Source organism: Macaca nemestrina, chromosome 12 (assembly GCF_043159975.1).
Source record: "Macaca nemestrina isolate mMacNem1 chromosome 12, mMacNem.hap1, whole genome shotgun sequence".
NCBI lineage: Eukaryota > Metazoa > Chordata > Mammalia > Primates > Cercopithecidae > Macaca > Macaca nemestrina.
The window spans coordinates 11140737-11166955 of NC_092136.1; the positions used below are offsets into that span (position 1 = coordinate 11140737).

The 26219-nt window shown below is 53.4% G+C and overlaps 2 protein-coding genes across 9 annotated transcripts in view; one reads left to right on the plus strand and one right to left on the minus strand.

Moving 5' to 3' along the window:
- The window catches only part of LOC105469473 (organic anion transporter 7), a 169165-nt gene that overhangs the window by 137725 nt on the left and 5221 nt on the right, over positions 1–26219 (minus strand). For 3 of the 6 annotated variants that reach the window (XM_071074441.1, XM_071074439.1, XM_071074437.1), the window contains exons 1-2: positions 6476–6635; positions 282–1192 (exon numbers count right to left, since the gene is read on the minus strand). The gene's annotated coding sequence lies outside the window, so the exon portion shown is untranslated. Of the gene's footprint in view, positions 1–281; positions 1193–6475; positions 6636–26219 lie in introns of those variants that run through there. The other 3 variants (XM_071074442.1, XM_071074440.1, XM_071074438.1) reach the window with 3 other exon arrangements.
- On the plus strand, positions 5063–18582 carry LOC105469478 (cholinergic receptor muscarinic 1). Of its 3 annotated transcripts, XM_011720509.2 has the most exons (3): positions 5063–5080; positions 5590–5700; positions 16057–18582. In XM_011720509.2, exon 3 carries the CDS (start codon positions 16135–16137, stop codon positions 17515–17517), a length of 1383 nt encoding a protein of 460 aa, XP_011718811.1. In that variant the 5' UTR covers positions 5063–5080; positions 5590–5700; positions 16057–16134; the 3' UTR covers positions 17518–18582. The 3 variants fall into 3 exon arrangements, with proteins under 3 accessions (XP_011718811.1, XP_011718812.1, XP_011718813.1); XM_011720510.3 differs by lacking the exons at positions 5063–5080; positions 5590–5700 and adding an exon at positions 6156–6247; XM_011720511.3 differs by lacking the exons at positions 5063–5080; positions 5590–5700 and adding an exon at positions 11147–11331.

Consider the following 26219-nt stretch of genomic DNA (forward strand, 5'->3'; position numbering starts at 1 on the left):
GCTGTGTGACCTTGGACAGGTTACTGAACCTCTCAGTGCCTCGGATGTACTTCTGCGAGGGTCTCAGGAAAGGAACCGGGCTGAGGCACCACTCGCCCGGCGCCTTCCCACCCATCCTTCGTCATCGTGGGCTTCAAGCTTTGGCCTTCGCCTCGTGGGGGAGAAGGGGGAGACTCGAGGACCCGGTGTCCAGGGAACTGGGGGAGGGAGCGGGCAAGGGAAGGAAGGGTGAAACTTCGCCGGGCTGGGAGCAGGGGATCCTGAAACCTGCACTGCCTCACCCGGGTCACGACCCTGGACGACCGGATTCCACTGTACAGAGTTAGGGGTTGTCTTGAGACCTGGACCTGCTCTGACCCCAAACTCCCGTTCGAAGCTCCTCGGGGCTCCAGCAGTTTCACGTGGGACCTACTCTCGCCTGGGCCCGGGCGCGTACACCCTGTGGCGGAAAGCTGGGGAGCCCAATGTCCGCAGACCCAGCGAAGCAGGGTCGACGCCGTGAATCAGGTGTTTCGAGCAGCGAGTGGCGCGAGCTTCCATAGTGCGGGGGAAGGTGCCTGCTTCCTCCGTCGGGGCCGCAAATCCACGGCACGTCCAACTCCAAGGCGGCAGCCAGTGGCCTGGACTTCCAGGTCGTGTCCTCATAGGTGGGGACAGAGGACGCTTAGGGATGCCCTGTGGGAACGCAGTTCCTCTCCACGGCCAGGTCCAGCGGGAAGTCCGAAACGCCACGTTGCATTATCTCAGGTCCCAGCATTCACTATCCCTGGCAGGACCCTGGGCGCCCAGTCAACTCAGCGGAGTCTCCGGCCGGGCCATAAGGACCCGGGAAGGACAGGAAAACACGCCAGGCGCCGCTTTCGCGACCACCCCAAACCAACCTCTTCTTCGGGAACTGCCGGCAAGACTTGGGGCGGTAGAGTGGAGCTGCTTCTCCGCACTCCCCCTGCCCTCCGGCGCCCAGCACGTAGCCGGGCAGGAAAGGTGATAGTCTACAAGGCCTCAACTTCGAAAGAGGACTCGGGAAATCCCGATTTCCTGTCCCAATAAGATGCCTTTGTTGTGGCCGCGTCCGTTCTCACCTCGGACGGCGGGGACTCTGGTGGCCTCTTGCTGGGCCTGCTCTATCCGCATCCCCGCCCTGGATTTCAGTTTCTTGTTTTTCATCTGGGAATTAGTGTCTCCTCGAGTCCTGGCGGGAAGGGGTGCGGGGGAGAGAGGAAGTTGAGGGCCTAAAGCCGTTGAAGGTGAAGGCGCGAGGAGGGGGCGCCCTCAGGTCGACCCGCTGCCTCCCACCCGGACTCAGAATGCACGCTCGAGGACAGAGGAAGCAGCACGGTAAAAGTAGCACTTTTAGCTGAGTTTGAGTTTCTGACACCGATTAAAACCGAGGGCGAAGACTTACACTCCAGGTCTGCAGCGCACTCCCGCAGCCTGCTCACTTCCTTCCTCCACCCACCTGCAGCCTTTTCGGACCCTGGGAATCTTAAAAATGCTGTCCCACAGTCCCTGCCGTCCCCGGAACTGCAACCGGTGCTAAGCCCCAGGATGGCTCCAGGCGCACTGACCGCAACCTCCATGAAACCACAGGGACCCAAGCCGCTTGCAAATCTACTCATCTGTAAAATGGGAATAATGGAACCTCCCTCATAGAGTTGTGAAAGTAAGTTAAAGAATATAGGCCGGGCGCTGTGGCTCACGCCTGTAATCCCAGCACTTTAGGAGGCCGAGGCGGGTGGATCACGAGGTCAGCATATCAAGAGTATCCTGGCTAACAAGGTGAAACCCCGTCTCTACTAAAAATACAGAAAATTAGCCGGGAGTGGTGGCATGCGCCTGTGGTCCCAGCTACTCGGAAGGCTGAGGCGGGAGAATCGCTGGAACCCAGAAGGCGGAGCTTGCAGTGAGCCGAGATCGCGCCACTGCACCCCAGGCTGGGCGACAGAGCGAGACGCCATCTCAAAAAAAAAAAAAAAAAAAAAAGATAGAGGCCGGCCGGATGCGGTGGCTCACGCCTGTAAACCCAGCACTTTGGGAGGCCAAGGTGGGTGGATCATTTGAGGTCAGGAGTTCGAGATCAGCCTGGCCAATATAGCGAAACCCTGTCTCTACTAAGAATACAAAAATTAGCTGGGCGGTAGTGGCGCTCGCCTGTTATCCCAGCTACTCGGGAGAATCGCTTGAGCCTGGGAGGCGGAGGTTGCTGGAAAGCCTAGATCACACCACTGTACCCCAGTCTGGGTGACAGAGACCCTGTCTCATAAAAAAATGCAGAGCACTTAGCAGTTCCTGACACATAGTAAATGCTCAATAAGTATTATAAATAAGAACAGCCGGGCGCGGTGGCTCAGTAATCCGAGCACTTTGGGAGGCCGAGCGGGGCGGAGGCGGGAGGATCACTTAAGCTTAGGAGTTCAAGACCAGCCTGGCCAACATGGTGAAACCCCGTCAATAAAAAATTTAAAAAATAATAATGCCGGTGGGGTGGCGCGCGCCTGTAGTCCCAGCTACTCGGAGTGGGTGAGGGGATAGGGCTGCGGTGGGAGGATCGCTTGAGCCCGGGAAGCAATTACAGTGAGCTCTGATCGCACCACTGCACTCCAGCTTGGGCAAGAGACCGAAACCGTGTATCAAAAAAAAAAAAAAAAACCCACAATGATGGCTTTCACTCTCTGCAGACGCACGTGCCACGTTTTACCTGCAGAAGCTCAACTAACCCGTCAAACAACCTGGTCGGGGAGGTATTTCTACCCTTCTTGTTATTGATGAAGAAACTGAGGAAAAAAAAAAAGAAACTGAGACCTAGAGAGGGGCCTAGCTTGCTCAGGCCGCTTCAACTAGAAAAAGGCCAAGCTGAATCCGCACCCAGGGCACTCTCCTCCTGCACAGTAAGGGGGCCGAGACTGGGGCCGAGCCGCGCAAGGGCGACTCCACGTTCCCTCCGTGGCACAGAGGAGTGAATTCTCTACCAGGCGACCAAAAATAACAACCAGCAGGAGCCCAGACCCGAGAGTCAGCCCCCCACCCCACCCAGCCAGAGATGGGGGAGAACTGGAGGGGGTCGCGCGGGGGCGGGGCCAAAGCCCCACGTGCACCGCCTGCAGCCGCTTCAAGAAGCCCTTTGTCGCTAGCAGCAGCGTTCGTGCCGCACTCGGCGGCTTAAAATAAAGACAATGTTCCCAGCCTCCCTGCGGCTAAATCGGGCGCGAGTGCGGGGGTGGTGAGCGAGCCGGGCGGGAGCGCTTCTCCGGGTCCTACCTCTCTTCTCTCCTCCTGCCTCAGTTTCCCCATCTGATAAGGGTGACCTAGCCAAGTCTGCGCGGGGAAGTCAGAAGAGTGATACAGTGGTGGGGGTGGTGGGGGGGGCGTCATCCCCTTGCATCCGCGACTGCACAGACTTCAGAAGGAAGCCGCGTGGGACAGAGGGGGGCACTCAGGAGGAGGCAGGGGAAAGCTGGACACCCTCCCCGCCCGCCCACAAAATAAGTGTTTTTATTTCTAAAGGGACGTGTGCAGAGGCGGTGGGAGAAGAGAAAAGGGAGACCAAGGAGATTGGGGGGAGGTGGCAAAGAGGGTGCCTGATTCAGATTCGGAAATGGATGTTGAGTGTGGAGGCCTAACACCCCCACACTCAGCCACGTGTACGCGCACAAGTACACGCAGCCCCACCGCGCAGCCCAAGCCGCAGCCGCAAATCCAGGGCAGCCCAGCAGGGGGCATCCCGAGTCCACGCCCAAGGGTAGGGACTGGTCAAGTTCTGACCCAACCCTGACCAGCTGGGTGACCCTGGGATGAAGGGGGATGCTCACTTAGATTTTCTGTCCAAGCTGCAGCGTCTGCTTGACTTCAGCAGGGAGGAGGACTGGGTGCCTGCTGGAACCCCAGCTGGCTTTGAGAAGCACAGATGCCCCCACATGTACCTGTCACGTGTGCCCACCAGTAGCTGCTGACCAAATCCCAGGAACTCCAGTTTCAGCTCCACTTGGCTCCATTGGCCAACTGGGCTCCTGGGTGAGAAAGCCCCAGGTTACCCTCAGGCACCAGCATTGGCGGGGTTGTTGGGGGGAGGGGGGCGCTCCGTGTGGGAATGAGTAGGGGAAACCCCTGCCCCAGACTCCAGAGCCCTGCGCTTAGAGCCAAGGGACCCGAGTCCAAACACCTGCCCACCACATGCTAATCATACCTCTGCTTTTCAGATTTCTCACCTACAAAATGGGGATAACTGATGCTCCCATTCCTTCCTGCCTCTCAAGCCAGGACTTTGACACAGCCCAGTGGGGCAAAGAACACAGCAGCCCCAGCAGGCAGTCCCTGCAGCCTCCAACTCTCCTCCCCAGTAAGCTCCCTGGGAAGTGTCTAGGGCCAAACGGAGGCGGTGCAGGACCCACATCTCTATGGCAAATGGCCCCCAGGGGTTCTATCTCTGAGGAAGCTCAACACAGAAGTCCAAACCAGCCTGGCAGGGAGGGATGCTGGCCTCACCCAGTAGGGCTGAGGGAGATGGGGAGGAGGACTCATCTCCTCCCAGGTACACACCTGTGAGCCCTGAGTGGGAGTCAGGGGAGACAGAGTTTGACAAGCTGGGAGGAGAGCTGTCTGTCTGCCTGTCTGTCTTCCAAGGGGAAGCTTGGGGTGGAGCAGGCAGGTAGAGGCTGCCTCACTTGTCAGAATTAGCAAGTTCCACAGTTGGGCAACACTCAGCCACACATCAGATACAGACACACGTGTGCACATGCATCCTGCCTCCAGACTGACAGGGTCACACCTGCATTTACACAGGCTACATGATGACATGAGGACACAGGGACACATACATGCAGGGCACTCAGCCACACATGGGGCAGGCACCTAGCCCTCTACTCATCCCCGAAAAGCAGACACCCATATAACCTCACAACGGGCTATGCATAGCCCAATGCTAGTGCACACAGCCCAGCACGCGGGCACGTTCGCTCAGCCCCCCGGGCGGGTGCGCCAGCCCTCTGGGTCTGTTCCAAGTTGGAGCCTCTCACGTGAGGCCCAATGTGTCATTTCCAAACAGAAGGAATCTAGCTCTCTCGCAGCAGGGAGGAAGAGCAGGGTGTGTAGTTGGGTGGGTGGGCGCGTGGGCATGTGCAGGGGGGAGGGCGTGTGTGTGAGGGAAGCAGGCATGTGAATACCGGGGCAAGTGTGTTAGGGCATGGTGCACATGGGTTGGGGGCTCTAAGGTTGGGTGGGGGAAGGAGTCCAAGGAAACAGTGTGCCTTTGTGAGGGTGTGTGTGCCGCTGGGTCTGTGCAGTGGGTGTGGGTGTTTGTCTCCCTGTATCCGCCTTCTCTCCCGTCCTGGACTTTTAGCCTTCCTGGGCTCGCCTTCCTCATGTCCTTCCTCCTCCCTCTTGGGTCTCAAATTGGGTGCCCTGGTGAAGGAGGGGGGCACACTCCAGAACCTAGTCCAACCCCAGACGCTGCCTGAGGCTTCCCTCCAGCTCCCCTCCCTTCGTTTTCTCCCTTTCCTCCCTCCCTCTCTTTCTCTTTCTCCCTCCCCCCTAAGGCTGGCGTGCCAGGGGGTGGGACATGCCAATCACTGGCTGTGCCTCTCCCGCTGCCAGCACAGGGCGCAGCTCCCCCCGGGAGCCAGGTGTTTGGGTCCCTGGAGACGCCGCCGGCCCCCAGGGAGGCAGTGGGGCTGAGGACCCTACAGACCCCTCTTCAGCCCCATGGTGAGTACGTTTGGGAGGGCTTGGGAGGGGCTGCTCTGAGGTAGAGGGTAGGAGGGTACTGGGGAGCGGGGGAGGGCAGGGACCAGAATGAGATGGAAATAGGGATGGACTCCCAGAGATAGGAGGAGGCCAGGCAGGGGTCTAGAGGGCAAGGGGGCTCTGTAGCATTGAACACTGGCTGCTCCAAACACTCGGCCTCCTGGCTTTGAGTGGATATATCTGATGTTTTTCTGGGCTTCAGCTGGCAGAGGAGATGGAGACCCCCCTCAGGAAACTGGACCTGAGGCCCAGAATGGATTAGGCTGCCTGGTAGAGGCAGAGCCCCCAGCACCCTAGGGGCAGAGTGGGAAGGGCAAGGGGCCAGGAAGCAGCCCTTGCCACCAGCATCCTGTGGGAGGTTGACCCCCATCTTGATGGGGGTGCCAGTCCTAGAACCTCCTCCTCTCCTCCCTCAGGACACCCTGAAACCCACCACCCCCGTCCACCTCAGCTCCCCCGAGATGGACTGAATCAGTCTGCTGGCCAGACAGAGAAGCTGGAAGCCAAGGTGGGTGTCGGGCCAGAAGCCAGCAGACCAGGCAAAGAGCCCCAGGGCTCTTTGGGGACAAACGGGCACACGAATGGTCACACTGGCCAGGGAACGTGGCCCTGACGTGCGCAGGGGCCCAGAGGACCCTTCTTATATTTCTAATATCTTGGGTTCCCGCAGGGTGGATCTCAGTCCTATATCCAGTCAATGCATGGATACCAATGGGCACCCATGCCAGGTACTCACCCCAGTGCCCGCAGACTGCACAATGTAGGGATGGGCTAGGGGCCATGAACTCTGATTCTTGTACAGCTGTCAGCTCCTGGGCAGGCCAGCTGGAGAGGGGGTCATCAGCTCTCACTAGATCATCCAGACATGTGCAGCTTAGAGGTTACAGAGCCAGTGGAGACAGGTTCACCTCTTTGCACAAAACACACCTGCAGCTCCACCCAGACTGACCCAGGACCTCTGCCCAACTGGCTAGAAGGAGTCGGGCAGTCTCCGGTGGCCAGACGTCTCCTTTCTTGGGGTAATCAGCTGTTCACTGGGCTGTCAGATGAGAGTTCTCTGCCCTCTGACCTCAGCCACCTGGCAAGCTGAAGTCACTAACACTGCTGAGATATGAAAAGGAAGGAGGTAGTGAAATGGGCTGCAGAAGATGTGAGTCTTGGCTCGCAGCTGACAGCTGGCGGCTGGAGTTCTGAGAACTGGATTCTGAAGTGTAATGGGGAGTCCAAAGTGTCAAGAAGGGGCTAACCAGAGGTTAGAGGTCATATCAGACCTAGAAAGGAGGCTTTCATTGTATGGAGATACTGAGGCTGAGAAAGGGAAAGGGACATGCTCATGGTCGGAGAAGAGATATGTAGGGATCCACTTGGGGCTTGGGCTCCGCATCCTCAGCACAACGCTGCGCTGCCGCCTCCATGAGCAGGAAGATGGGGTGGGAGAGCAGGGGGCGCAGTAAGCTCTGAGACGCAGAAGCTTGGGCTCCCAGCAGGCGGGGAGAGGTGGGTGAATTGCACTGGGTTTCTGCTGTGCTGTGGTGCCATGGTGATGCCTACAAGGATGGAGGAGGGAGGGAGAGAGAAGAAAGGAAATGAGGAGGGGAGTGCAAGGAGCCAGGAGCAGGGGGCTTGCGGAGAGGAGGATGAGGGACCCAGCATCTCTGATGCCACACTGGCAGAGTGAGGTCTAGGGTCCAGCTGCTCATGCCCACGCTCTGGCATGGTCTGGCCAAAGTCAGGCAACTGCTTAAGATCCATCATGGGTGAGCAAATTTGGCAGTGATTCTAGGGCTCATGCTCCTCTTCCAGCTAAGTGGTGGGTTTTATGTAGCATTTAACTGATGACTGCTGCCCTCCACAAGGCTGGTTGGCCCTCCCAATGGCAACTGTTGAGCCTTGAAAATGTGATCAATTCTATCTGTTTACTCCCTCATTCCCAAAGCCAGGCATCAGGGGTGGAAGTTTTGTGCACCTTAATGGGTCAAGAGCTGCCGTCAAAGAAAAGTTAACCCTGAGGGGAGAGCTGCCCCATCTGGGCTGGCTTCTGGGGTCAGACCCTAGCAGAAGGGACCAGTGAGTAGACCTAGCCAGAAGGAGCGCCCTCCTCATCGCATAGGTGAGGCCTCAGGTGCCCAACCCCACAGCCCCCTCCACATACCTTCCACTCCCCAGTATTATCCCCTCTCCCTAACCAGGACTCTACCAGCTTCCAGGCCCAAAATCACAAGATGGCTCCGCTCCTCCCTCCTAAATCTCTTCCCCAGCATCCCTCATTCTCTCCCTCCCCTTCCGTACTCCTTGGCCAGTGGTAAGTTCAGAAAAGCCTGGTGTTCAGGAATCCCTCTCCCCATTTCTCTTTCCCTGCCTCCCCCAGTGGCTCTCTCCCCTCCCAGTTCCTCTCACAAGCCAGCCCCTAGGGATTGGTCCTGGGCGCTGGCAGTCAACAGTCTGGCCTGCTGTAATAAAGGCTCTGACCTCATCGCTTAACCCTTTGAGCCCAGGCTAACATTTTCCTTTCCCCAGTGACAAATGCCTTGGCACATCCATGTCTGTCCCGTCACCTCACTTAGCTTCCCTGCAGCCGGGTGAGGCAGAGTTTCCTTGGTCCATTTTACAGACAAGGATGCTCTTGGCTATTTTTCTCCTATGCTCTCCAGCCAGGCAGGGCCTCACTCAGGGGTGCAAGGACCTAGCAGATGAGATGTGGGAGCTCGAGAGAGAAGAGGGACCTCTGGACCATGCTCTGGACCTGGTCCTGACCCCCACAGGCTCACCTTCAGGCTCCAGGGTCTGAAGTTGAGTACACATGCGTACATTTATTCCACAGGTATTTACTGAGCAACTACTATGTGCCAAGCCCTGGGATAAAGCACTGAATGAGACAGACACATCCCCTACCCTGCCCTTTAAAGGGCTTCAGCAGACCCACCCTCTTCCCACAGCGCTGTCATCACACATCACACGGCTATACGACAGACACTGCCGCGCACACAAGGAGGCCAGATTCTGAAAGGAGGACCAATTGCTCATCGTTAACTGATTCAAAGCAGGGCTTGAGTAAGCTAGCTGAGGCGGGCAAGGAGGCTGGCGAACACCCGCAACCTCTCAAGAGCAGGAGTAGGTTTGGAGAGGTTGGTCTTGGAGGCAGACGGCCTGGATCCAAATCCTGGTTGCATCGCTGATGAGCCGTAAGGTCCTTCAGGTCATAATGCCTCAGGTTAGGCCTTTTGCAAACTGGGATAACAGGACCTACTTCACGAGGAGTTGTAACAGGTAGAGTAGATCGAGTTTATAATGGTTATGTATATAATGCTTAAAGCCATGTCTGGCATATAGTATGCAGCCAGTAAATACCAGTTACTATAATATTAGTAATTTTTCTTTGCTGCTATTTATGCGTAAGGAGTATTAGTAATATTATTAAAGGCTTCTAACAGCTTTCATCAGGAGATCACAGTCCTGGAGAGAAGCCCCATCCCTGCTTTCTCACTATCTTCCTGAACTCCAGGCGAAACACCCTCTGAGGATGAGTCCCTACCCATCACACAAAGCTATGGGCCCACCTCCACCATTCCCAGCCTGCTCACCAATGCATATACCCTCACACACAAACACTCATCCTAGGAGTTCACCCCATCCCACCGAAGGGCCACCAGCTCAGGACGGTCTTTTACCCAAGGTCACATAGCAAGACAAGAGCTTGCAGCTAGGCAGAGGCAGTGCCAAGGACTGCCTCAGGGGTCTTCCTGCTGCCCACTACAATCCCCATTGACAAACTCACTCCATACGTGAGCCCCAGCCCCCATGGATGCCTTCACAGGACGTGACCTGCAAATGCAGCTTCAAGCCCCCTTTTCAACCAGCTGGCTGACCTGAGTCCCTCCTTTTTAGAGATTCTAGAGCTACCACTGAACCCCGCACCCTAACCCTCAGCCTAGGGCTGGTCTCCCCAGGGGAATCTGCCACAATCATGGGAAACCAGGTTCTTTCACAGTCACCGTCTCACTGATCCCACAGGAGCCTTGGACAGGTAGAAGACCGCCCCACATCGACAGTTAAGGAGACTTGGACAAGGTCACACAGAAGGGACTAGAGCACATCTCCAGGAACCTTCTCCTGAGCTCTTTCTCTGTCCAAGAGAGGGCTGGGGGTGAGGACCTCTGCTTCTGATACAGAGGAAAGGCAGTCATTCATTGATGGGTCTGTTCTTGGGCTGCATCATAGGGGGCAGAAGATCTAGATGGTGGCAAGAATCAGGTTCCAATTCTCTGAAACCTCTGGTGACTTCTCTTCCTGCCACCTGTCCCAGGAGTGAGGCCTGTCCCTCATCCGGCATAGGTGGGGCAGAGGGGTTTTGCCGAGGCGGAAAGGACACAGGGTTGGAGCCCACAGGTGTGGGTCAGAATCCCACCTCCACCACTTCTGTGGGACCAGCAGAAATCAACTTTGCACCCTGAGCCTCAATGCCCTTATCCATAATATAAAGATAGAGCACCCCATGGGATGTCACTGAGGTGTCCTGTGGTTAAGGGAAAGAATATATATTAAGTACCTACCATCCAGGAGGCATTAATTATGGTGGTTAGCAATATGACTATTAAAATGGAAGATTTGGAAGGGATTTCCAGACATCAAGGCAAGGGACTGCCGGCTTCTTCACCTCCAAGGACCCCTCTAAGAGAGGTCCTCACCTCCAGGGACTCCTTGAGTTACTTCTCACACGCCCCCTATTCTGAAAGCATTTTTTAATTCACCAAAGTTATAGCTAGCCTTGCGATGAGCACCGTGTTCCCACCCTGAGTTGATGTCATTTCCAGCCCCAAGTGAGATAATGTAAGTGAGCCTTCAGCCTTGCCTCAGGGACCTGGGTTCTTTCTGTTCGGCACCTTGAGATGTTGGTTTCTGTACTCTGTAAAATCTCCCCAGACACCAGGCTTGTCCAACTCCTCCATTACAAATGAGCAAACTGGGAACCAGAGCAGAGGCGTGCCTGGGGTCTGGAGGGGAAGGGGCATGGTGGGAAGAAGCTGGGCATTGGATCAGGAGAAGGAGTGGAGGATAACAACAGGCCTGGGCACAGTGGCTCATGCCTATAATCCCAGCACTTTGGGAGGCTGAGGCGGGCGGATCACTTGACATCAGGAGTTTGAGACCAACCTGGACAACATGGTGAAATCCTGCCTCTCCTAAAAATACAAAAATTAGCTGAGTGTGGTGGCAGGAGCCTATGATCCCAGCTACTCGGGAGGCTGAGACAGGACGACTGCTTGAATCCAGAAGGCAGAGGTTGCAGTGAGCTGAAATCATATCACTGCACTCCAGCCTGGGTGATGGAGTAAGAGTTCATCTCAAAAAAAAAAAAAAAAAAGAATAACAATAAGGCTTTAACTTTTTAACTGAGTGTCTGTTTCAGTGCCAGGCACTCTGAACGGTATCATCCTCACAGCTGGGGATGAGGGCAGCAGAGGAATGAAAGATTGACTGGTTGCTGATGGTCACACAGCAAGGAAGGCTCAGCACCGAGCTCAAACCCAAGACTGGGAACTACAAGGCCAGCACTAGGGTGAATCAAGCAAGGCACTCGCCTCGGAGCAAAATGTAAGAAGGAGACATAAAAATACTCACTAATCAAGAGAAATAATATCACAATAATATTTTTTTAAATCAAATAACAAATTCCAGCCCACAGGCTGGCTGGCTGTTTTTGTAAATAAAGTTTTATTGGAACCAAGGTCAGGATTAGGGTGAGGTGAGTGAGAAAGGGTTATGCAAGTACAGGGTAGACCCTGTCTTTATTTAACATGTTGTTCATCTTGGATTTTTTTTGCATTAAACTTCCATTTTTGTAAACATTACATTAAAATATTTTCTTGATTACTAAGTTTTGGGGCACCCCTTACATTCTGCATTGGAGGCAAGTGCCTGATTTTCACCTTACCCTAGCCTGCTGAGGTATAAGGAGTCAGGCTATTTTTTTTTTGAGACGGGGTCTCACTCTGGCACCCAGGCTGGAGTGCAGTGGCATGATCGCGGCTCACTGCAACCTCTGCCTCCTGGGCTCAAGTGATCCTCCTGCCTCAGCCTCCCAAGTAGCTGGGACCACAGGTACCTGCCATCGTGCCCGGCTGATTTTTATATTTTTAGTAGAGACAGGGTTTCACCAAGTTGCTGAGGCTAGTCTCGAACTCCTGAGCTCACGTGATCCGTCTGCCTCAACCTCCCAAAGTGCTAGGATTACAGGCGTGAGCCACCACGCCAGGCCTAAGGAGTCAAGCTTTAAAGGCTGCACCATGCCCAGGCAGATGAGAGGCGCCTGCAGCAGGGCAGGGTGCAGCCTCTCAGGCTGGCGACTTCCTCTTGTCTAACTCAGCCTTTGCAGGTCTTTGTCCAGGGCCCAGAGCTACACAGCTGATCCAAACTAAGGAGGGTATGGCATGAGGGGCAGTACCCAATCTAGGAGCCAGGAGACCTTGGACTAGACAATGCCTTCTACTCCCTCTTCTCTGGGCCTCAGCTGCTCCCTGTGAGCAATGGGCATTAAGGAGCACTGAGCTCAGAAGATGACAGTGACGAGAATTGCACAAATTCTCAAATTCTCAAGGGTAGTGTTTACCAGTGGCCTCACTGGGGAGAGCACCAGCCTAATCCCAGCCTCCAGCCCAATGGCTGACTTTGTTTAAGGGAAAGGGTACGGCAAAACTCAGTAATCAAGACAAATCATATTTTAATGTAATATTTTTAGAATTCAAATTAGCAAACTATGATCCCCAGGCTGGCCTTCAGTTCTTGTAAATGAAGTTTCATTGGAACAAACTGCTTGGGCTCAAATCCTAGTTCCTACCTTCTTGCATGATCTCGTACAAATTCTCTTGCTTTTCTCAGCCTCAGCTTCCTTATCTATAAAATGGAGACAATAGCTGAAGTGAGCTGAGATCGCACCACTGCACTCCAGCCTGTGTGACAGAGTGAGACTCCATCTCAAAAAAAAAAAAAAAAAATGGAGACAACAGCAATCCCTTGATCATAGGCTCCTGTTAAGATTAAATGAGATTGGCTGGGTGCAGTGGCTCACGCCTGTAATCCCAGCACTTTAGGAGGCCAAGGCGGGCAGATCACAAGGTCAGGAGATCGAGACCATCCTGGCTAACACGGTGAAACCCTGTCTCTACTAAATATACAAAACATTAGCCGGGCGCGGTGGCGGGCATCTGTAGTCCCAGCTACTCGGGAGGCTGAGGCAGGAGAATGGCGTGAACCCAGGAGGTGGAGCTTGCAGTGAGCCAAGATTGTGCCACTGCACTCCAGCCTGGGTGACAGAGCGAGACTCCATCTCAAAAAAAAGAAAAAAAAAAACAGAGAGAGAGAGAGAAAAAAAAAAAAGATTAAATGAGATTATGCATATAAACCGTTTAGCAGCAACTGGCACTCAAGGGGCACTCAATAACAACAATGAGCGTTATTATTACTAGTTGCTGTTGTCATCGTATCAGACATTTCTTTTTTTTTTTTTTTTTTGAGACGGAGTTTCACTCTTGTTGCCCAGGCTGGAGTGCAACGGCACAATCTTGGCTCACCGCAACCTCCGCGTCCTAGGTTCAAGCGATTCTCCTGCCTGAGTTTCCAGAGTAGCTGGGATTACAGCCATGTACCACCACGCCTGGCTAATTTTGTATTTTTAGTAGGGACAGAGTTTCACTATGTTGGCCAGGCTGGTATCGAACTCCCGACCTCAGGTGATCCACCCGCCTCAGCCTCCCAAAGTGCCGGGATTACAGGCGTCAGCCACCACGCCCGGTCAAGAAGTAGATCTTGACCGGGCGCGGTGGCTCAAGCCTGTAATCCCGGCACTTTGGGAGGCCCAGACGGGCGGATCACGAGGTCAGGAGATCGAGACCATCCTGGCTAACACGGTGAAACCCCGTCTCTACTAAAAAATACAAAAAACTAGCCGGGCGAGGTGGCGGGCGCCTGTAGTCCCAGCTACTCGGGAGGCTGAGGCAGGAGAATGGTCTAAACCCGGGAGGCGGAGCTTGCAGTGAGCTGAGATCCGGCCACTGCACCCCAGCCGGGGCGACAGAGCAAGACTCTGTCTCAAAAAAAAAAAAAAAAAAAAAGAAGTAGATCTTTCTAGGCAGCCTAGCACCCTCATCACTACATATCCTGAGAATTAAAGGAGACCTACTGTGTGCCATGTGCCAGGGCCATTCTAAGCACTTTACATGCATTGATTCATTTAATCCTTATCACCTGAAAAGAGGCAATGGTCTTGCTAATGGGTATTAATCCCATTTTTCAACTGAGGAAACCTAGGCATATGGAAGTTATATCACTAGCAATAATCACACATCCAGTGAACAAGATAGACTGGATTCAAATCCAGACAGTCTGGCTCCGGAGTCCAGGTTGCACATGCCCCCTCATGTGCAAACTGTCCCAGACACACAAGCACACACTGCCAGCCACAGTCCTTGCTCATTCTGTCCCCCACTGAACTTGCCACGCTGAAAGTGACTTGCGCACACTGAGGGTTCACGGCAAGCCATGGAGATGCCCTCAGCCACAAACCACCCAGGTCACCTATCACAGCAGCCTGTCACAAGCCAGGTGCCCAAGGAACACTGAGGCTCAGTGGACCCTTGCCCAACATCTCTCCCTTGGAATTTTCCCAACAGTATAGCCCCTGAAAGTCACAGCTGAGGGTCAGGGGACCATCAATCTCTTCAATGGACAGATGGACACCTGAGGCAGAACAGGAAGGGACCCACCAAATCACATGGCCGCAAAGCCCCTGGCTGAGCTGCCTGGACCCTCACCCTTCCATCTGGCTTCACTGTGGCTGTGGGGGCCTCCCGCCCAGCCAGCAGGTTGTTAAGGGCCGTGGCCTTTCTCTTTACCCAGGCTTAGTACCTGGACCAGATTCCAGATCCAAGAAAAGTCTGGGGGATCTTCCCATTCCCCTTGCTTCCCCCCACTTAGCTGGGGCCCAGGAACAGAGCCAGGAGAGGGAGGGAAGCCTCCCACACCCCATATGGGACCAGATCCCCCTGAGCTAGGAGCTGAGGCCCTCATTCCTGCTTCCTGCTTCTGCCCCAGACCTTCTTTTATTGTTGGTGGTAGTGGTTTTTTGTTGTTTTTTTTTTTCTGAGATGGAGTCTCGTTCTGTTGCCCAGGCTGGAGTGCAGTGGCGCAATCTCGACTCACTGCAACCTCCGCCTCCTGGGTTCAAGCAATTCTCCTGCCTCAGCCTCCCGAGTAGCTGGGACTACAGACACCCGCCACCGTGCCCGGCTAATTTTTTGCATTTTTAGTAGAGACGGGGTTTCACCATGTGAGCCAGGATGGTCTCAATCTCCTGACCTCGTGATCTGGCTGCCTTGGCCTCCCAAAGTGCTGGGATTACAGGCGTGAGCCACCATGCCGGCCTGCCCCAGACCTTCTTACTGCCAAGTGAGTGTCTGAGTCCAGCACAATTTTCCCTGCTGCCCTCATAGAGAATTCAATTCAGCCCCCAAAACCACCCACTACATACATATGTAAACCCACATGCACAGAAAAACGTGCAGAAAAAAATATACACAGGCACACACCCCTAAGGCCCCTCTGTTCCCATCTCTGTTTATCTTCTCAGGAGCTCCCTTTTCTTCCCATCTCTCCTTATTAGTAGAAGAATCCCACTAGAGTACCACATACCCAGGGAGGGTGAGAATGGGTTCTTTGCTTTTTTTCCTCTTTTAGGACACATTTCTGTTCTTGCGGGTTCTATCATACTATCTCTGTCACCACGGCCAAGCCTTGCAGCTGCTCAGAGCCACAGTTGCCTCACAGCGAGATGGGCGTAATAAGAGCCCTTTCTCCTAGAGACGTACAACAGTTAAATTAGATAATTCGTTTAGGTGGCTAGCACTGTGTCTGGCATGCAGTGACTACTCAGTAAGTGAGGGCTTTAATAAAGTTGAGTGAAATGCTTGGAGAATTTGGCAGAACTGTACACAAAGTGAGTTTCCCAACTCCTGCCACCCGAGTTATGTAAGACAGGAATTTGCGGTAATTTCCCAGTGAGAAAATCGAGGCCCAGAGTCTGAATGGTAAAACTGGAATGAAGATTCAAATCCCTGGATCCCAAAGCCACTGCACACTGCTGGCAAATCCACTTATGGCTGGGAAAGTGCATGATAAATGACCATGAGTGGGCATCAGTAAGGGAGGGCGATGCTATCTGCTCTGAAGCTCTGCAAGGGCAGGAATTACATCCCCAGCATCTTCCAATAAGGGCTATCAGAGAAGTCCAGTGGCCCAACCAAAGCCCACGTCCTCTCTTTTCAGGTGATGACTTTCCTCTGAGGAAGCCCTGTAGCGTGCCTGGAGGAAGGGGCTCTCCAACCCCAGCCCCGCCTAGCCACCATGAACACCTCAGCCCCACCTGCTGTCAGCCCCAACATCACCGTCCTGGCACCAGGAAAGGGTCCCTGGCAAGTGGCCTTCATTGGGATCACCACGGGCCTCCTGTCGCTAGCCACAGTGACAGGCAACCTGCTGGTACTCATCTCCTTCAAGGTCAACACGGAGCTCAAGACAGTCAATAACTACTTCCTGCTGAGCCTGGCCTGTGCTGACCTCATCATCGGTACCTTCTCCATGAACCTCTATACCACGTACCTGCTCATGGGCCACTGGGCTCTGGGCACACTGGCTTGCGACCTCTGGCTGGCCCTGGACTATGTGGCCAGCAATGCTTCCGTCATGAATCTGCTGCTCATCAGTTTTGACCGCTACTTCTCCGTGACTCGGCCCCTGAGCTACCGCGCCAAGCGCACACCCCGCCGGGCAGCCCTGATGATCGGCCTGGCCTGGCTGGTTTCCTTTGTCCTCTGGGCCCCAGCCATCCTCTTCTGGCAGTACCTGGTAGGGGAGCGGACAGTGCTGGCTGGGCAGTGCTACATCCAGTTCCTCTCCCAGCCCATCATCACCTTTGGCACAGCCATGGCTGCCTTCTACCTCCCTGTCACAGTCATGTGCACGCTCTACTGGCGCATCTACCGGGAGACAGAGAACCGAGCACGGGAGCTGGCAGCCCTTCAGGGCTCCGAGACGCCAGGCAAAGGGGGTGGCAGCAGCAGCAGCTCAGAGAGGTCTCAGCCAGGGGCTGAGGGTTCACCAGAGACTCCTCCAGGCCGTTGCTGTCGCTGCTGCCGGGCCCCCAGGCTGCTGCAGGCCTACAGCTGGAAGGAAGACGAGGAAGAGGATGAAGGCTCCATGGAGTCCCTCACATCCTCTGAGGGAGAGGAGCCTGGCTCCGAAGTGGTGATCAAGATGCCAATGGTGGACCCTGAGGCACAGGCTCCCACCAAGCAGCCCCCCCGGAGCTCCCCAAATACAGTGAAGAGGCCGACTAAGAAAGGGCGTGATCGAGCTGGCAAGGGCCAGAAGCCCCGTGGGAAGGAGCAGCTGGCCAAGCGGAAGACCTTCTCACTGGTCAAGGAGAAGAAGGCGGCTCGGACCCTGAGTGCCATCCTCCTGGCCTTCATCCTCACCTGGACACCGTACAACATCATGGTGCTGGTGTCCACCTTCTGCAAGGACTGTGTTCCCGAGACCCTGTGGGAGCTGGGCTACTGGCTGTGCTACGTCAACAGCACCATCAACCCCATGTGCTATGCGCTCTGCAACAAAGCCTTCCGGGACACCTTTCGCCTGCTGCTGCTTTGCCGCTGGGACAAGAGACGCTGGCGCAAGATCCCCAAGCGCCCTGGCTCCGTGCACCGCACCCCGTCCCGCCAATGCTGATGGTCCCCTCTCCTGCATCCCTCTACCCCAGTCCCCAGGAGAGGCCGGTGGGAAGTGGGCAGGGGCTGCATCCTCAGCCCCAGGGCCCTGCTCAGGCCTCACCTGGCTTCCCAGGCCCCTGGGTCACCTTCCTGGGCAGCCCAGAGAGACCCTGCCAACTTTCCAGACTTCGCTATTCCCAGGCAGGGAGGGAAACCTGGGGAACTGGTTTTTCTGTTCCCTGCTGAGTGAGAATGGGCTCTTCACCAGGAAGAAGGCCCGGGAGGAGGATCCGGGCTTTGGACTCCTTGTTTGCCTTTAGGCAGGAAGTCAGGAGCCAGCAGGGCGGGCCAGGAGAAAGAAGGCTTAACATTAAGTATTCCTTGGCCCAGCGGCCGCCCGCCCGGATTGTGGTGTGAGATGGTGCGCGTGGGGGGCACAGTCAGGAACTGAACCGGCCACTGGGAGAAAAGCCTGACTACAGGGAGCTGGGGAACCCGACCTGGGGATCCCCTCACTTCATAGGCAGAGCCCGACCACCTGGGCCCTAGGCATACTCTCCAGGATTGTCCAGACCCCCGACATATGTCCCCAGAGGGTCCCTAGGTGGGTCAACTCCAAGGCAAATGTCCAAACATCAAGAAGATAATGACACTGGAGGGGTCCGGCTTGGCTAGTCACACATCAAGTCCCAAGGCAGCAACAGGGCCGGGAGCCAGGTGTGCCGACTGTCTTACAGTATCATTTTCCTGGGAGCGGGAGTCAAGTGTGTCTGCTCTCCAGCCCCACATCCATACCCCTGCCCCAGAGAAGCCTCAGTCCCTCCCTCCTGGCTCACAGCCACCACCTGGAGGATCTGCTCCATGCAGATGTAGCCAGGCCTCCCGCATGCTGCCTGCCTCCGGCCCTGCCCCACACAGGCCTGGCCCAGCCAGCAGGTTCTCTCCTGTGAGCTCCCCAATCCAACCCGTGCATGGCCTCCCAGCCACCCGGATCTCCAGGCCCAGCCTGGCCCCAAATGTTCTTTCCTTCATCCTCAGCAAGTGCTGAGTCTGTGAATAAAGCCACATAACCAGCGGGCACTAAGGTGCCTTCCTCCCTGTGTTGGCTCAAGGCCTTGGTCTCAGGCCAGGGCTGGATGGGGCAGGGAGGGCCCAAGTACTTTGGAATGTGGGCCGTGGCCCTGAAAGTGGTTCTAGGAGGGACAGCACTGCATGGTTGGATCTACTAAAGCCTGGGGGACCCCAGCACCACAGAGTCCCTGGCTCAGGTGAGTGGGGCTATAAAAGGCAGACTTGACCTCTGAAAGTGAGGCAGCTAGGTGAAATAAACCACCCCGGCCCACATCCCTGCATATTCTCTATTGGCTCTGCCATACCCAGGGAGAACAGAACTCTTCCAAACCCCCACTTACACATGAGGAGATAAGGCCCAGAGATCCAGGAGGATTGTTCAGGGTTACCCCACAAAGCAACACCCAGACTTCCAGGCAATTCATAGCCTCCTGACCTCTGGACTCTTCCGTGAGTAGATGAGAGGCCTAAAGTATTTGGGCCAAAACACTCCATGAGGATGACCCTCAGGTCAGGTTATAAGGCACTTCTTTGGTGAAGGGTCCCCAAAGCCCAACGCAAAGGAATTCTAGAGAGGTTAATCCCATAGTCTGGAGTAGTGGTTTCCAAGACCGTCACTGGGTTCAGTGATTTGCTAGAACGATGCATAGAACTCAGCAAAGCTATTATCCTCACAGTTTATTACAGTGAAAGAACACAGAGCATAAAACAGCAACAGCAAAAGGTGCACAGAGCAGAGACAAGGAGAGACCAGATACAAACTTCCAGCTGTCCTCTCCCAGTGGAGTCGTGCAGACTGTGCCCAGTCTTCCAAGCAATGATGTATGACAACAAAATGAAGTACTGCCAACCAAGAAAGCTCAGCAGAGCTTTGGTGTCCAGTGTTCTTACTGGAGGCTGGTCATGTAAGCATGGTTGACCACCCACATGGCTGACCTTACTTAGTCTCCAGCCCTTCCAGAAGTTAAACTGATACCATGTGGCCCAAGGAGCAAAGGTAAGCAAAAACACTTACCAGGCAGGATATTCCAAGGGTTTAGTGTTATCTTCCAGGAGCCAGGCAAGGCCAAACCTTTCTTTGAAATGTGCAAATGTGCAGGGTTCGGATCATCCAGACCTGCTGAGTCAATCTTTCATTTCACAGTGGTTCTGATCAGTAGCCTCAGTATCACCTGGGAACTTGTTAGCTATGAGAATTCTCAGGGTCCCCCTAGATTCACTAAATCAGAAACTCTGTGGAACCCACCACCTGTTTTTAACAAGCCCTCTAGGTGTTGTGATGCAGGGTAAAGTTTGAGAATCGTTGGCCTAGAGGGATGAGGCCTGGGTGGAGCTAAGCCCTTGCAGAGAGGAGGAGTGGGGATTCAGCCCACTTGTAGCTGTTGGGACTCCCAGGAGCCTTTGGAAGAAAGCTTCCAACACGATGGGAAATGGTATCCAGTGAAGATCTAAACAGGATAGGCTAGCCAAGAACTACAGCACTGTGAGAATGACCCTAGGATCCAAACCCCATATCCCCTTCCCACCAGCACAGCTTACTGGGTTGTGAGTTCAAGATCATAAGAGGGCCTCTCCCTTACCACTGCTCCCTCACAGCCCTAAGGCCCCTTTAAGGTTGAATGTCCTGCCCCGTGTTAAAGGTGTTGAAACTGAGGTCCTGGGAGGCAGAAGGACTGAGCAAGCTGAGCAGTGCTGGGAGAACAGGAACTTTGGGGTCAGATTAACCTGGTCTCTACTGAAGACCAGAAGAGGAGGGGGTCAAATCTGGTATTCACATCAGGAATGGGGCTAGCAGTTCACACTTGTCCCTTGTCCCAGATGCAGGTCTGACCTGCCATGTCCCTCACTGAACAACCTTAGACATGTCTCTTCTCAATGTCTTCATCTCTGAAATGGAAACAAGCCCTTTGCAGAAGAGTTCGGAGGATGAGAAAGACTGGAGGGAAATGCCCTCAATGGCTCTATGATCAGTGTTACCACGGGACAGGGCTGCTAGCCGGTAAATGCCAGAAACCAGGACTAGTTTCAGACCCAGCTCTGACCCTACACCTCCAGCCTGAGCTTTGAAAAGCCCATGCCCCCAGTCCAAGGAGAAGAAACTTAAGCCCCGTCATGGCTTGGTTAAAGGAGTTTGGGGGAACAAGTTTCAGCGGGAGAGGGTGTGTGCATTCCAGGAAGGCTTCCCAGAGATGGGGTCTGTGCCCTCAGTCCTCTGAAGCAAGATTCCCGCAGGCCCAGCTGCCACAGAATTGGGGAAACGGGATAAGCCCAAAGAGAGGGTGGCTGGACATGGCAACAGTCCACCCCAAACACTCCACCACTACCCCGTTCTGAGAGTCCTTCTTGGCCCCAGAAACAAGGGCGACCACGCGCCTGAGCTGGAAATAGGGAAAGAATGAAGCGGTTTTGTGAATGCTGTCTTCCCCCCACTGCTACCGACCCCTTCTCCAGCCCTGAGAAGTTAGGATCCTCTCTCCTTCTGCGCCACCTTCCTTCCACTCCCACCGTATTGCTTTAGCGCCATCTGCTGGCAATCACAGGAGTAGCTCTGCCAAAACACGGCTCTTGGAACCCGCCTGGGCCTGCTCCTCAGATAACAAGACCACAGGACAAGATGGAGTAGGTGGCTTTGGCCACCCCAGTCCCTGCCCCCAAGTCTCAGCAGGTACATCAGACCCCAGAAGAATCAGCTTCCTTGGATACCACTATAAACTTGCAGAGACAGGCCCTACCTCTCTGGCCAGTATACCAAATTCACCAACAAGGAGATAGAAGGTAGGGGGCTTGGCGTCTAGGAACAGCTCCATCTTCTCCTAATCCCCCATGGCCCCAGGCCTCTGGAATCCTTGGTTTTATTCTTAGGACACTGGCTGGGATTTCACAGGACTCATGCTGACCCAACTGGAAATTTAGACAAGTACCCGCTCACCTTTAGAGCACGAAAGTCTTCTGAATGCCCAGGTGCCCTACACCAGCCTCACGCTCTAACGGGCTTGAGGGGGCTTGAGGTTATTGCTTCTGACATCGTTGTTGTTAGCATCTTTGGTAACACACACAAACTGGATAACCCCACAAATCAGACTGTCACACAAAATGGGCCTGAAAACGGTTCTCACTCTTCACTGTGAGCCCCTGTCCTTCCCCTGCCCTTGAGTTTCACTTTCTCTCTTGATATTCTTGGCCTGGCTAGCACCACCATTCACACAGTTGCTCAAACCAGAAAGCTGGGAGTCATCCCAGACTCCTCTCTTTTACTCCCTGTGCTCAGCCTATCTCCTGAATAGTTCCCAAATTCATCCAGTTTTCTGCATCCCGACTGCCTCTAAACTAGTCCAGGCTTCTTGCCTGAAGTGCCAAAACAATCCCTTAATTCAGGGATTAGCAAATTTTTTCTGTAAAGGGCCAGATAGCAAATATTTTAGTTTTAGACTCTGCAGACCAAGAGACAGAATCAAGAATATTATGTAGGTACTCCAATATTACACAGTCTCTGTCACTACTATTCCACTCTGCTGATGCAGTCAAAAGCAGCCATAGACAATACATACTTAAATGAGCATGGCTGTGTTCCAAAAATATTTTCTTTGAATATCACTGAGATTTGAATTTCATATAATTTTTCTTGTGTCACAAATACTATTTTTGTTTACTTTTCAGCCTTTTAAAAATGCAAAATTCAGGCCAGGCGTGGTGGCTCACGCCTGTAATCCCAGCACTTTGGGAGGCCAAGGTGGGCAAATTGCCTAAGGTGAGGAGTTCGAGACCAGTCTGGCCAACATGGTAAAACCCAATCTCTACTCAAAATAAAAATTAAAAAATTCACCAGGTGTGGTGGTGTGCACCTGTAATCCCAGCTATTTGGGAGGCTGAGGCAGGGGAATTGCTTGAACCAGGGAGGTGGAGGTGGCAGTGAGCCGAAATCACGCCACTGCACTCCACCCTGGGCAACAGAGGGAAACTCCGTTTTAAAAAAAAAAGCAAAATCCATTCTTAGCTAATGACTGGTACAAAAACAGGCCTCCCAGACATAGTCAGCCAACCCTGCCTTAATTGGTCCCACTCCCATCCATTCTCCATGCTCTAGCCAAAGTGATTTTGCCAAAACACAGATCTGATGCTTTCAACTCCTTGCTTCCAGCTAGCCAATCGCTTAAAATAAAAATGCAAGCTCCTTAGCCTTCAAAAGCCTTCCCATTCAGCCCTACTTAATTCTTCAGCCTCTTCCGTGACGCCTCCTCTCACAGACCTTAGTCCCAGCCTCTGGAATTCTCCTGGTCCTCATACAGGTCCTCAGCTTTCTTCTTCATGGTTTTATTCCTTTCCGTTCCTTTGCTTGGAATAGTCTTTTCCTACTTCACCTGGGAAATTTATATACTTTCTTCAAGAGCCAGAGAGAAAAAAACAGCCCCCACCTGAAGGGGTTGCAGGGTGTCCTCGGGGGGACGGCGGGTTTCAGTTGAAGCCAGACGGTGGAGGGGATGGTCAGAGAAGAGGCTCAGATGCAGAGGCACTGGCAGACCACTGAACAGAGAGGGCACAGCAGAGAGGGCTGGGAGGAAGGGCCCAGGCAGTAGAGGGAGGGGCTGTGGGGGACACATGGGGAAGGGTAGGGAAATGGCAGTTAAAGCAGAGACAGGCCGGGCGCAGTGGCTCGCACCTGTAATCCCAGCTCTTTGGGAGGCCGAGATGGGCGGATCACCTGAGGTCAGGAGTTTGAGACCAGCCTGACCAACATGGAGGAACCCCATCTCTACTAAAAATACAAAATTAGCTGGGCATGGTGGTGCATGCCTGTAATCTCAGCTACTCGGGAGGCTGAGGCAGGAGAATTGCTTGAACCTGGGAGGTAGAGGCTGTGGTGAGCCGAGATTGCGCCATTGCACTCCACTGGGGCTACAAGAGCGAAACGACGTCTCAAAAAAAAAAGAAAAAGAAAAAAGCAGAGACAGACCCACATGAGCCCACTCCTCCTTCAGCAGTCCTCCCCGAAGACCCATCCTGCATCCTGGAGGACTTTTTGTGCACTGGGCCAGCTCCAAGGTCCTGGAGAGTACGGATAGTGTCTCGTTTTGTGGCAATCTCTACCATCGCCTCACTCCCAGTGCTATTCCAGGACACCTACTGTGGTCCTCTAAGTAGGTGTAGGTCCACCACACCTACTGTGGTTATCTGCAGAAACACCTCTGCTGAGGCAATGCTTAGAAAGGGATCATTCTGTGAGCAGTGGAGGTGCTTACTTAGAACCACTTTGGTAATGGCAGGACCAGGACAACCAGGGCTGTCCAAATCCAGAGCTAAACCAAGGTGTTATCTCGACACGAACTCCTCTGCTCACAAGCTGGATGACTTTTGGCAACTTTTTTTTTTTTTTTTTTTTTTTTTTTTTTTTGAGATGGAGTTTCGCTCTGTCGCCCAGGCTGGAGTGCAGTGGCCGGATCTCAGCTCACTGCAAGCTCCGCCTCCTGGGTTTACGCCATTCTCCTGCTTCAGCCTCCCGAGTAGCTGGGACTACAGGCGCCCGCCACCTCGCCCGGCTAACTTTTTTTTTGTATTTTTTAGTAGAGACGGGGTTTCACCGTGTTAGCCAGCATGGTCTCGATCTCCTGACCTCGTGATCCGCCCATCTCGGCCTCCCAAAGTGCTGGGATTACAGGCTTGAGCCACCGTGCCCGGCCAACTTTTTTAACCTCTGTGAACTTTCATTTCCTTACTGGGAAAATACAGCTGCTATATTTTCCTGATGGGGAGTTCAGTTCAGATAAATATTTGCCAGGTCCCCACTCTGTTTCAGAGACTGTAGGAGCAGGGAACAGAGAAGTAAACAGAACATAGTCTCTGCCCTAGAGAAGCTCACATTCTAAGAGCTTTTAAAATGTGGGTTGTGACCCCATTAGTGAGTCATGAAATCAGAGTCATGATCAGCTTTTTTTTTTTTTTTTTTTTTTAATGAACTTGTTTAAAATAGATTTGAAAATACTGGGGTGTGACACATAATGAGGGTAAGTAGTACTTTTTGAAACTTTTGTTTCACTTTAGAAAGAGAAAACAGATACATGTTTGCATGCACCAGATCATTAGGTAAACTATTTCTAATGGTGGAACACGGTACTAGGAGTTTGAAATCCCCTGGACTGGGAGTCACTGAAAGGACTAAAGGAGATAAAGCATGTGGATTAGTTTCCTAGGGCTGCCATAATGAGGTACCACAAACTGGGTAGCTTGTAACAGAAACCCGTTGTCTCACAATTCTGCAGTCTAGAAGTCTAAAATCAGGAGCCTAGAAGTCTAAAATCAAGGTTTTGGAGCAGGCTCGCTCCCTCTGGAACCTGTAGGGAAGACTTTTTCCTTGCCTCTTCCACTTCTGGTAACCCCAGGCATTCCTTGTCTTACAGCTGCCACACTTCAATCTCTGCCTCAATCATCACATGGCATTCTCCCCTCCTCTGTCTAAGTCTCTCTGTCTCTTCTCTTCTTTTTTTTTTTTTTTTTTGAGATGGAGTCTTGTTCTGTCCGCCCAGGCTGGAGTGCAGCAGCGCGATCTCGGCTCACTGCAAGCTCCACCCCCAGGTTCACGCCATTCTACTGCCTCAGCTTCTCGTGTAGCTGGGACTACAGGCGCCTGCCACCACGCCCGGCTAATTTTTTTTTGTATTTTTAGTAGAGACGGGGTTTCACCGTGTTAGCCAGGATGGTCTCGATCTCCTGACCTCGTGATCCGCCTGTCTCGGCCTCCCAAAGTGCTGGGGTTACAGGCGTGAGCCACCACACCCGGACTGTCTCTTCTCTTCTAACAAGGATACCAGTCATGTTGGATTAATGGTCAACCCTACTCCATTGTGACCTCATCCTAATTAACCATATCTGCATTCTCTAGTACTGAGGGTTAGGGCTTCAATATATCTTTTTAGGGTACACAATTCAACCCATAACATTACAGGACAGTGCCCAGCACCTCGTCAGGCTCTCAGGGAGAGTTCTTTGAGCTTGTCTCCTGCAGAGAGCCAGCCCAGGAGCCTTCAAGCACCTGTAAGTCTAGGGCTTCAAGTCTGGGTGCTTGAGTTGGGAAGTACTAAACCATCAGAACCTCTAGTTTCCTGTTCTTGAAACCCAATGCAGAAATCTTGCAAAGCCAAAAAATACTATGCCTCCACATATTTCTCAGAGCATACCAGATCTTGAGCCTCTCCTCCCTAATTCAGACTTCCCTAATGCCTGGAATCCCTCCCTCTTCTTTCCTCCTCTCTTCTCCCAATCCCCTCAAAGGAGATGATATGGAATATGGCAAGAGTTTGGGAGCCAGAGTTTCGTGAACATGGACGAGTCACTTCATTATTCCAAGCTTCAGTTTCCTCATCAATAAAAGGGGGACAAATCATGCTAAGCATGTTATATGTTAAACACTCAGAAAACACTGGTTTCCTTCCCCATTCCCTGCAGTCTTCACTTTCCCTTTATTCCTCTCTGCCTCTGCCCAACCAAGCCTAGGCCAGCACACTTCAGACCCTGACCTCTCAGGATCTGTAAGCACCTGGCACATTGTCTGTGACATAGTAGGCAATAATTTTTTTTTTTTTTTTTTTTTTTTTTTTTTTTTTTTGAGGCAAAGCCTCACTCTGTCGCCCAGGTTAGAGTGCAGTAGTGCCTTTTCAG